This window comes from Palaemon carinicauda, chromosome 4 (genome assembly GCF_036898095.1).
Source record: "Palaemon carinicauda isolate YSFRI2023 chromosome 4, ASM3689809v2, whole genome shotgun sequence".
In the NCBI taxonomy this organism is placed as follows: Eukaryota; Metazoa; Arthropoda; class Malacostraca; order Decapoda; family Palaemonidae; genus Palaemon; species Palaemon carinicauda.
The window spans coordinates 148,743,456-148,755,754 of NC_090728.1; the positions used below are offsets into that span (position 1 = coordinate 148,743,456).

General features: G+C 40.8%; 1 protein-coding gene across 1 annotated transcript in view; it reads left to right on the plus strand.

The window, feature by feature from the left end:
* Nucleotides 1-12,299, plus strand: part of Strump (WASH complex subunit strump) — a 191,819-nt gene that overhangs the window by 122,629 nt on the left and 56,891 nt on the right. Inside the window, exons 13-14 of the mRNA XM_068372566.1 lie at nt 5,597-5,737; nt 7,925-8,107. Of these exons, the coding sequence (XP_068228667.1) occupies nt 5,597-5,737; nt 7,925-8,107 (324 nt within the window). The remainder of the gene's footprint in view (nt 1-5,596; nt 5,738-7,924; nt 8,108-12,299) is intronic.

Below are 12,299 nucleotides of genomic sequence, written 5' to 3' on the forward strand. Positions count from 1 at the left end.
GAAATCAAGAGAGAAAGAGAGAGAGAGATAGAGACGGAGGGAGAGAGAGGAGAATAAACGTTTCGTTCAAGCGGGTAACGTTGTTCTCATTTTTACTCTCCTCCCTAGTCGCTGTAGGGGAAGAAGGTAAAACGTTTCTAGGGTTTTATTCTTGTTCCCAGGCTATGTGCGGTGAGAGATTGTAAACATAGTTTATTTGATCTAGTGTTTAGTCTCTTTCCCAGCCACTGAATTCTTTATCTTTATATATGTTTTCTGTTGCATTATACGACTGTTTTCGCAATTACTACCTTTTAATGAAGGATAGGATTGCGTGTTTCAGGTAGAAATCAGTAAAAGTTTCGATTTCAGTGAAATAAGTGCAAAACAGAAAATCAAAGTGATAAAGTGATATGCGCAAAGTGTTACAGTGTTGCGTCCGAGGGTTCGTCTGTTCGTGCCAGTCGTTCACCTAGTCCGGGACCTCTTACAAGCTCCCAAGCCCAGGGGAGAAGTAATGTCGAACGACTTATGGGTTCCTCAGGCCTTGATCAACGAACAGACGTTTTCCCTCCGTGGTTTCGGGCGTATCTACCCAAGATCGCCCCACCCACACAAAGACGAGAGAGCCCATTTATTCCTCGTCTGCGGAAGAGGTTTCTCGTAAGAAACCATGGACCACATCTCGCAGCTTTTTAAGTGCAAGTCGGTCCCTTCCGCGCAAGTCCAACGGCCCAGGTGTAGCCACTGGGTCAGTTCGGACTCGCTGCAGTCATCCGACGACTGCACACCTCCCAAGAGAGGCAAGGTGGTACCGCAACAGGCAGTAACTCCGTCTGTTGCCGCACCCGCTGTTTTAGACCCTCAGTCACAACGGACAGTAGCTCCGTCTGTTGCCGCTTTTGTAGACCCTAAGTGGTCTTTACTGCAGTCTATGCAGACTCAGTTAGCTGCGGTTATGCAGGAGTTTCGTGCGGAGAAGGTTGACACTGCTCCCGTTAGCCTACATCCTGCCACGGTTGTGCGCCCAGCTCACGCTGAGGCTGCCTGCTCCCACACTCCGGCTGCGGAGAGCTCCACCACCGATGCGCAGTCGACCCTGCCAGACGCATGTTGACGTTAGCCGACGTGCGGCACCCTCCGTTGACATGCGTGAGCTACCGCATCAGCAGTGGGAAGGTGGAGTCAAGCTGCCGTGTTTTGACGCGATGCGTCAGTCTCCGCAACCCACGGCAGTCCCCACCATGCACCACCACTCCGCTTTGGTTGTTGCCAGCTCTCAGACTGTCAAGCAGTTACATGACGTTGCCTTCTGGTCTGCTACTAATGCACCAGTGCTGTATGTCCTCACCTGTTGTGGTTGACAGTTCAGTTTTTTGACAGTTCACAGACTGTCAGGCAGTTACATAACGTTGCCTTCTGGTCTGCTGCTAATGCACCAGTGCTGTATGTCCTCACGCACCTGTTGTGGTTGACAGTTCAGTTTTTGACAGTTCACAGACTGTCAAGCAGTTACATAACGTTGCCTTCTGGTCTGCTGCTTATGCACCAGTGAGACCCTCACTGAGATAACCTAGCTTTTCTCGGACAAGGTTCCTGTAGATGAGAAAGTGCTGTTCTCCCTCCTACTGATATTCCTTTGAGGACTCTGTCATTTGGAGAGGAGCCTTAAGCTGCTTAGCCTCCTATGGACTTTAATTAAAGCATAACAAGGCTTCCAGGGATGGTAAATGGTTCCGCTTCAGTCGCTAACCCCGTCTGTTGCCACACCTGCTCCCGTAGACCCTAATGGGCTTTGCTGCAAGACATGCAGTCCAAGCTTGTGTCCTTGATAGAGGACTTTATACGGAGAAGAACCTTCTGCCCAACAACCTTCCTACCGGTTGGTTGTGCGCCCTGTTGACACTGAGGTATCCTTCTCGCGTCCGCCAGTTGAGGTGGTCCTCCACCGATGTGACCCAGTGTGGGTTGCCAGTCGCACGTTGACGTTAAGCGACGCTCGGAGGTGGTTGTTGAGGTGTGTCACTAGGAAGACGTTCAACAACCAGCAGAGGTGACTTGTTGTGACGCAGTGTGTCAACCTCAGCAACCCGGTAGGGTGTTGACTGCACAACCCAGACAGTCTAGACAGTTTCGGGTTGACGCTGTACTTCCTCGCGTTCCCATGGTTGACAGTTCACAGACTGTGCAGCAGTACCATGATATTGCGTCCGGCTCCGTCACACATCCACCAGTGCGACCGGATTCAGCGAGTCAGACGTTGCCCACTCCGTTGCCGTTTCCTCATCAGTTTCGGATAAGGAACCCTCTGATGAGGACGTTGCTGAACTAGACGATCAACCCCCAGCCCTGCTATCCATCCAGAAGATGCTGAAGAAGGAACGCTGCCCTGTCAGGCTGTGGATGAGTCTGGTAAGGACACTGTCATCCGTGGTTCTTTTGTGTCACTTGGAAGACTACACCTCCGTCCTCTTCTGTATCATCTAGCTTTTCACTGGAAAAAGGACAAGACGCTAGAAGCGGTCTCGATCCCGGTTTCCGGAAAGTTAAAGTCTGGTCTGACTTGGTGAAAGGACTTTATCAACCTTAGAAAGGGTCTTCCCCTGTCTGTTCAGACTCCCAACCACGTTCTCTTCTCGGACGCATCGGACGTAGGCTGGGGTGCGACATTAGGCGGTAGGGAATGCTCGGGATTTGGAACTCGAGTCAAAGGACAATGCATTTCAACTGCAAGAAGCTACTGGCAGTACGTCTGACCTGGAAAGCTTCAGGTCTCTCCTTCAAGGCAAAGTGGTGGAGGTGAACTCGGACAACACCCGGCTTTGACGTACATCTCCAAGCAAGGAGGGACCTACTCTCTGACATGGTACGAGATCGCAAGGAACCTCCTCACCTGGTCAACAGGTCTAGACTTTTCACTAGTAACGAGGTTCATCCAAGGCAACTTGAATGTCATAGCAGATTGTCTCAGTAGGAAGGGACAAATAATTCCAACAGATTGGACCCTCCACAAGGATGTATGCAAGAGACTTTGGGCCACCTGGGGCCAGCCAACCATAGATCTCTTCGCAACCTCGATGACCAAGAGGCTCCCAATAGTTTGCTCACCTATCCCGGACCCAGCAGTAGTTCATCTAGATGCCTTTCTACTAGATTGGTCACATCTAGATCTATATGCATTCCCTCCGTTCAAGATTGTCAACAAGGTACTGCAGAAGTTCGCCTCTCACGAAGGGACAAGGTTGACGCTAGTTGCTTCCCTCTGGCCCGCGAGAGAATAACTCACCGAGGTACTTCGATGGCTAGTAGACGTTCCCAGAACACTTCCCCTAAGGGTGGACCTTCTACGTCAGCCACGCGTAAAGAAGGTACACCAAGGCCTCCACGCTCTTCGTCTGACTGCCCTCAGATTATCGAAAGACTCTCGAGAGCTAGAGGCTTTTCGAAGGAGGCAACCAGAGCGTTTGCTAGAGCAAGGAGAACATCCACCCTTAGAATCTACCAATCGAAGTGGGAAATCTTCCGAAACTGGTGCAAGTCAGTATCCGTATCCTCGACCAGTACCTCTGTAACTCAAATAGCTGACTTTCTCTTATATCTGAGGAAAGAACGATCTCTTTCAGCTCCCACTATCAAGGGTTACAGAAGCATGTTGGCATCAGTCTTCCGTCACAGAGGCTTAGATCTTTCCAACAATAAAGATCTACAAGACCTCCTTAAGTCTTTTGAGACCACGAAGGAGCGTCGTTTGGTTACACCTGGTTGGAATTTAGACGTGGTACTAAGATTCCTTATGTCAGACAGGTTCGAACCGCTTCAATCAGCCTCCCTGAAAGATCTCACCTTTAAGACTCTTTTCCTGATATGCTTAACCACAGCTAAAAGAGTCAGTGAGATTCATGCCTTCAGCAAGAACATCGGATTCTCATCCGAAACAGCTACATGTTCTACAACTTGGTTTTCTAGCCAAACACGAGCTGCCTTCTCGGCCTTGACCAATATCGTTCGATATTCCAAACTTATCGCATGGTTTGAAATGAACTAGAAAGAGTATTATGTCCTGTAAGAGCTCTTAAGTTCTATTTAAAAACCTTTACGAGGCCCGTCTGAAGCTTTATGGTGTTCAGTTAAGAATCCATCTTTGCCTTTGTCAGTGAATTCTTTATCCTATTTTATCAGACTGTTAATACGAGAAGCTCATTCCCATCTGAATGAGGAAGACCAAGCTTGGCTGAAGGTAAGGACACACGAAGTTAGAGCTGTCGCAACTTCCGTGGCCTTTAAACAAAATAGATCTCTGCAAAGTATATTCGACGCAACCTATTGGAAAAGCAAATCAGTGTTTGCGTCTTTTATCTTAAGAATGTCCAGTCTCTTTACGAGAACTGCTACACTCTGGGACCATTCGTAGCAACGAGTGCAGTAGTGGTGAGGGCTCCACCACTACAATTCCCTAATTCCATAACCTTTTTAATCTGTCTCTTGAAATGTTATTATTGTTTTGGGTTGTCCGGAAGGCTAAGAAGCCTTTCGCATCCTACTTGATTTGGCGGGTGGTCAAAGTCATTTCTTGAGAAGCGCCTAGATTAGAGGTTTTGATGAGGACCTTTAGTATGGGTTGCAACCCTTCATACTTCAGCTCCTAGGAGACGCTCAGCATCCTATGAGGATCGCGAGGCTCAGTAAGGAAGATGTACTTAAAAAGGCAGAGTAATTGTTCAAGTCGACTTCCTTACCAGGTACTTACTTATTTTATGTTTGTTATTTTGAATAACTGCTAAAATGAAATACGGAATACTTAGCTCATATAATGTCAACATGTAATGCTGGTCTCTACCCACCCCCCTGGGTGTGAATCAGCTATATGATCATCGGGTAAGTTTAATATTGAAAAATGTTATTTTCCTTAGTAAAATAAATTTTTGAATATACTTACCCGATGATCATAAATTAAAGGACCCACCCATCCTCCCCAATAGAGACCCAGTGGACAGAGGAGAAAATTGGTTCTTTGTTGACATCGAGTACTTGAGTACCTACTTGACAGATGGCGCTGTTGATGTACACCCCACCTGTATAGCGATCGCTGGCGTATTCCGCCCGTAGGTTTTTCTGTCGGGCAGCAGAGATGACAGCTATATGATCATCGGGTAAGTATATTCAAAAATTTATTTTACTAAGGAAAATAACATATTCTAAGGGGACATTCAACCATCCAATAAGCGAGACTCCCTATCTTAAAAGGCAAGAGGTTTGTATGAGCATAAGAACATACAAGAAATTTTAAAAGTAATATGTATTTTTCCTAGCTTTATAAACCTGATTCTTTTAAAGTTAAACTTCCCACATCGACCACCCTTCTCAGTCCTGAGTTAAATGTCAAAAGTGATGAGTTTTTTATTGGAGTGTGGGTAGGGCTACTCGCTCACACTTGTCACTTGTCATTAGCTACCTCGATAATGATCTCAATAGCCACTCCAGCTACACTAAAGACAATTCGCCATCTCAGATTTGTATAGTTAGGAAAAATAAATATTACATTTAAAATATCTTATTTTGTGTTGTTTTTATGTTGGCAGGGTTCATGTAATCACTAATTTATTTGTATTTCTTGCAGGTTCTTCAAATTATTCCAGAAACTATGTTTGGCCTTTTAGCTAAAATAATTAAGCTTCAAACTGAAAAGATTAAGCCTGTGCCAACTAGACTGGACAAAGATAAGATGAGAGACTTTGCTCAATTGCAGGAACGATATCAGGTGGGTCTTCGAAATGCAAGATGTATACAATATATGTAAAGTAAAATGTTTTCTTATTTCTGTTGAAAATATGATTTCTTTTGTATGTTTCATTATCATACACTGCTTGAAAATTTTTGAAAAATTAATACAGGTATTGATTTAATTTTCAGAAGATAGGATATCACTCCTAAGAATATCCAAAAAAAATTTGCAAGAAATGTTTGGACAGTTTTTGAGAAAATCTGTATGATGACTTTTGCATAAATTTTAAAGAGTGATAAGTATAGAATTAAGGATATTATTCCTTGACAAAGAGGACTAATTGAAATATTCCATCAGAAAACTAAAAGAGGACAACATATTTCACCGCAACAACCATAGGATATTAGTGTTTTAGGAGGATCTATCATTACATCTTGGGAATAGTTTTTGAAGTCTGTTGTTGTAAGGGACTCCTTGATATGTGAGAAAGGAATGTTTAGATCTTTTTCAAAATGAGGTTACCATGTTTTGTAGTTAGTGCTTTTAGAAATTTCTTATTTCTTACTATCATTCAGCTGTTGTTATTGTAGCAGCAATGAGAAAAGTGGACTAACTCTGGTTGTGACTATGGCTGTACCATCGGTTTCTGGCACAGTTCTTCACTGGCCAGTCAGCAGAGTGGCTCTTATCCTTTGAGAAATGGAATCAATTCATTCAAGGGAGCAGCTCTGAGACTGACTTTGGAATTGGTTCCCTTCTGTGAATCTATAGCCAAAATAAGTTCATCTAGGAAACAAACCATATTTATTGTACAGTATGCAGGCTTACTCTGATTCTGTAGTAGCAAAGGAAGTGCCAGTGTTCCTAAAAATAGTTCATTGAATACCATCTAAGTTTCTCTTAAGTTTCATTGGCTGGGGGAGTTACAGCAGAGGGACTGATGAAGTACTGGAAAGAAATTTGACTGTAGCAATAATAGAAGCAATACTGGACTTAGCTGTAAAAGAAGCAATAGCACAGTAGCTTGGGTTTCAGAAGATGTGATTCCATTAGCCTGACCTACATTTCTTCCAAAGGAGGAGCCTAATAAATACCTGGGAATGATGCATTTGTTAATGAAATATCACAATGGAATGTGTATCATAAAAGCAAATTCAAAATTACAAAGGTATTGATAAAATAAATTTCCAAACTACTAATAGTGAAACCGGTTTATTAATTTCACTTCTGAAAGCAAATAAGGAATACAGTAAAGAGCATGGCAGCAGTAAAACTTACTTAAATGGAACTATCTTGAAAGACAGGCTAACCCTCAATCATAAAAAGCAAAATTTCAAGTTGGTAGTAACTAAACTAAAGTAAACTTTCAGAAAATACTTTCTAATATATCATTTGCTAACTAGCTAACACTTACTTGCACTAAAACTTAATACCTATACGTGGAGGAGCAATAAATTCAAGCATAATATTGACCTGGAGTATTGAAACAGTATACAGTACTTATGCTGCTTTGAAAAAGCAAGGACTGTATTTAAACAATTTCCTTTGCAAGTTACCCTCCACAATAGAGAAAAAACATCCAGTTTGATGGCTCACTTTCTTTTAGAAAGTCATTGGAATATTTCATGAATCACTTCACTATTGGATGGAAAATCTCCACATAAACCACAAGAAAAATGAATGACAAAGAATAAAGTCAATCCCTGATAGATCACAGTTCGTTGTAACATCTGGAACTTTTGGGGAGTAGTTACTGCCCATGCACATGCACATAAAATGAGAATATGGGGCAGATTGTCTTTTTTTATAACTTTCAAAAGAGTGACTGAAGTGTCTGGGACAAGTTTATTTGCAAGAAAAAGACTAGTTATGAGCAGCGGGTTCTGTGGCAATACAAATGTTACTTTTCAACAATTTCAAATTCTATAGGCCATAGAAAATCATTGATTTAAGAAGATTCTCTTCCATTTTTCTACAGCAGCCTGCAAATTAATATTCCAGTATTAGCAAGAGAAAAATTCAGGTTATATCAATGAGGCAGCAATAAATGCTCATTACAAAGATAGATAAAGTACAGTAGTTAAAAAACTGCAAAAAGTTCAACATGCCAGAGCTGTCAAAGAAAAGCATCTGCAAGTAATGGCTTGTATTTAGTAACAAAATTTTCCCAAAATTTAGTCTATCTTGAGGGTGTTTATAGCTAGCTGTTCAAATTCATTTCAGATGGCAGAGTTAAGCCATGGTGTAGCAGTCCTGGCAGAAGGTGTTGCCATGATGGAAACCACCTTAGTTGGTGTGGTGCAAGTAGATCCTCGCCGTCTGCTGGAAGATGGTGTTCGTCGAGAGCTCGTTTCGCTTGTTGCTAGAATTTTACATGAAGGACTTACTTTCAACACAAAAGTTAAGGTAAATATATTTTTATAGATAAAATTTTGATGAGAGTATTTTCTGAGCTGAAATTAGGCTTATCTATAGATATATTGCCTAGGGGTCCCATCTCTTTTCTAATGCTTATTTCAACAATTTCCTAAAACTGTAATTAATTACTTTACAGTACATTCATTAGACTAACTCCTATCACCATTTCCAGCTTTTACCAATCTTATACCAGTCTTTGCAAGTATATATTAAAACATTTCACAAATTTACACTGATGTTTATTAATGTCCATCAACATGTAGGAATATTTCACACCTGAAAGCTAGATTATTCTAGCAATGTATAAAAATTTATTTTAAGTTTCTCATGAATATATGATTTTTTTACATTTAAGGACTAATCATGTGGAGCATTTACAAAATTATAGTCATATATCACCATTCTGACAATTTCTTCTTTTTCATGTCTGTTTTATTGGGAACAATTTTGTATTATATAGAATAAGGTGAGTTTAATGTTTGTAATCTAAGATATAATATAAAGGGAAGTTCTTTTATATTATTAAGAATAGTATTTGTTGCCAAATACGCTTTGAAGAACAGGAAAATATTTCAATTGGAAATGACACCATTTATTTTATTCAAATTCTGCAATGAAAAGTTGAGTGTCACATCTTTCCAAGATAATATCCCAATACTGTATTAGGTAAAGAAGTTAAATGATGTTGCTAACATATTTTTTATCCCAACTCAACTTAATGAAAGCTAAGTTTTTTTTTGGTTATCAATAAGAAACTGGCATAGGCACTTCTAGTTTTATAGGTATCATGGTATTGATATTAATCAAAAATATGTAATCAGACACTGTTTACATTATCTTGTTTATATTATAGAAAATCCTCCCTTCCAATGTGCTTTGTTTAGCACAGTGGTTCTCAAACTTTTTCATGAGCGACCCTATTTGAAACATTTCATTCCTTCGCGACCCAGAGTAAAGTGAAGAGAAAGAAAACATGCAATGATATATACACTTTATTTTGGAAAAAAAATAATGTGTACAGCTTTTCATTCACAAAACTAAACTAGTGGGATTTATGGCACTGCTTTTCCTTTTCACAAAACTAAACGAACAGGACTCATGGCACTGCTTTTCGTTCCCAAAATTATATTAATAGAATCCATGGCACTGCTTTTAATTCACAAAACTAAATTAATAGAATCTATGGCACTGCTTTTAATTCACAAACATAACATACTTAACAAAAGTAATTTGTGGTTAAAGAAGAATAATTCAATTAAGCAACTGAAATACACTGAAACACTGAAAGCATGATAATGTTCCTGTGTCCCTGCGACCCATCAAAATTGATCTCGCGACCCATAGTTTGAGAACCACTGGTTTAGCACAATGTACTGTAGATGATATGATAAAGAATCTTTGTAGCATCCCATCAACCACAGCCACATTGTTATCTGCCTTTTATTTTTCATTCATTCCCTTCCATTTTTCTTCCCTAGTTGTCAAAACTCCTTAGATTTTCCTTATTCAGTTTCGAACTCATATTTAAGAACAAATCCTTTGAGCAAGTCCTGTAAGAATTGAGAAAAGGACTTGGTAGTCTCATTTAACTAAAAGTAATAATGATAAAGTTTTAACTTGAATAAAACACCATGCCATGTCTGTTGATCTTGGGTATTAAAATCCACAATTATATTTTGCACTTTTTTTAAAGTGCCTCTTCAGCTGAAGAATAAAAAAGTTTTACAATGTTTAAAAGGTAAACTAAAAACAAATTACAATTACAGGATAAAAGTAATTAAACCAAAGTAATTGTTAAAGCTAAAACCTCAGATAAAAAAGAAGTGGCAATTTTCTAACAAGTGAACAGTCTTCATGTTAAAATAGCTAGTCGCCGGTTAACTGGATATTTTGTTATCTATTACCGATTCTCTCCGATCGTCTTGCTGGCAGTCTATTTTCCAAAAGATTTATGTTGGTATCCTGCAACTGTGGCTCTCCGTTGTTGTTGGCACTATGGCTCTGATCAATATTATCAATTCCATTAGCCTGCAAACGAGGAAGCAGTGGCTTGGCAGAAGTTTGGCAGCTCTAGATGTTTTAAAAATATTTCTAAAAATCAATTGTTCCGTAACTGGAATACAAACCACGCTATTTAATAGGGGTATTACTTTCGGCGTAGCTGAAATGACGAGCCATTAAAATTTAACGAGAGTTTACTACCCACACCGCTAGTTAGCGGGGGTAGGGGAGGGTAGCTTGCTTCCCCCCCCCCCCACACACACACACACACACACACACGCACACAACCACACCTGTGCTTGAGCTCACTTTACTTTGGGCTCGGAGCGAGAACGGTTGTTTCCTCTCTCTCTCCTCGCCTATTTTGGACTGCCATTAATTTTTGTCTTTTAACTTACTTTTTCTTATACTTGTAAATATATATATAAACATTCTTAATGTTTATGTATATATATGGTATAGAAAGAAGTGAAGAGAGTAAGGAAGGCTGGCTCAAGAATTGAAGAGACAGTGAAAGATGGAAATGGAAGGTTGTTAAAAGGAGAGGAGGCAAGGAAAAGATGGGCGGAATATTTTGAAAGTTTGCTGAATGTTGAGGATAATAGGGAGGCAGATATAATTGCTGTTGCAGGTGTTGAGGTGCCAGTGATGGGAGATGAGAATTAGAGAGAGATTACAATAGATGAAGTGAGGAGAGCACTAGATGAAACGAGAGTAGGAAAAGCTTCTGGTATGGATGGTGTGAGAGCTGAGATGTTGAAGGAAGGGGGTGTGACTGTACTTGAATGGTTGGTGAGATTGTTTAATATGTGTTTTGTGTTGTCAATGGTACCAGTAGATTGGGTTTGTGCATGTATTGTACCACTATATAAGGGTAAGGGAGATTTGCATGAGTGTTGTAATTCAAGAGGTATTAGTTTGTTAAGCGTAGTTGGAAAAGTGTATGGTAGAGTAATGATTAATAGGATCAAGGATAAAACAGAGAATGCAATTTTAGAAGTATAGGGTGGTTTTAGAAGAGGTAGGGGTTGTATGAATCAGATTTTTACAGTTAGGCAGATATGCGAGAAATATTTAGCAAAAGGTAAGGAGGTGTATGTTGCGTTTATGGATCTGGAGAAAGCGTATGATAGAGTTGATAGGGAAGCAATGTGGAATGTGATGAGGTTATATGGAGTTGGTGGAAGGTTGTTGCAAGCAGTGAAAAGTTTCTACAAAGGTAGTGAAGCATGTGTTAGGATAGGAAATGAAGTGAGTGATTGGTTTCCGGTGAGAGTGGGGCTGAGAGAGGGATGTGTGATGTCGCCGTGGTTGTTTAACTTGTATGTTGATGGAGTGGTGAGAGAGGTGAATGCTCGAGTGCTTGGACGAGGATTAAAACTGGTAGACGAGAATGACAATGAATGGGAGGTAAATCAGTTGTTGTTTGCGGATGATACTGTACTGGTTGCAGACACAGAAGAGAAGCTTGGACGATTAGTGACAGAATTTGGAAGAGTGTGTAAGAGAAGGAAGTTGAGAGTTAATGTGGGTAAGAGTAAGGTTATGAGATGTACGAGAAGGGAAGGTGGTGCAAGGTTGAATGTCATGTTGAATGGAGAGTTACTTGAGGAGGTGGATCAGTTTAAGTACTTGGGGTCTGTTGTTGCAGCAGATGTACGTCAGAGAGTGAATGAAGATTGCAAAGTGTTGGGGGCAATTAAGGGAGTAGTAAAAAATAGAGGGTTGGGCATGAATGTAAAGAGAGTTCTATATGAGAAAGTGATTGTACCAACTGTGATGTATGGATCGGAGTTGTGGGGAATGCAATTGAATGTGTTTGAGATGAAGTGTCTAAGGAGTATGGCTGGTGTATCTCGAGTAGATAGGGTTAGGAACGAAGTGGTGAGAATGAGAACAGGTGTAAGAAATGAGTTAGCAGCTAGAGTGGATATGAATGTGTTGAGGTGGTTTGGCCATGTTGAGAGAATGGAAAATGGCTGTCTGCTAAAAAAGGTGATGAATGCAAGAATTGATGGGAGAAGTACAAGAGGAAGGCCAAGGTTTGGGTGGATGGATGGAGTGAAGGAAGCTCTGGGTGATAGGAGGATAGATGTTAGAGAGGCAAGAGAGCGTGCTAGAAATAGGAATGAATGGCGAGCGATTGTGACGCAGTTCCGGTAGGCCCTGCTGCTGCCGC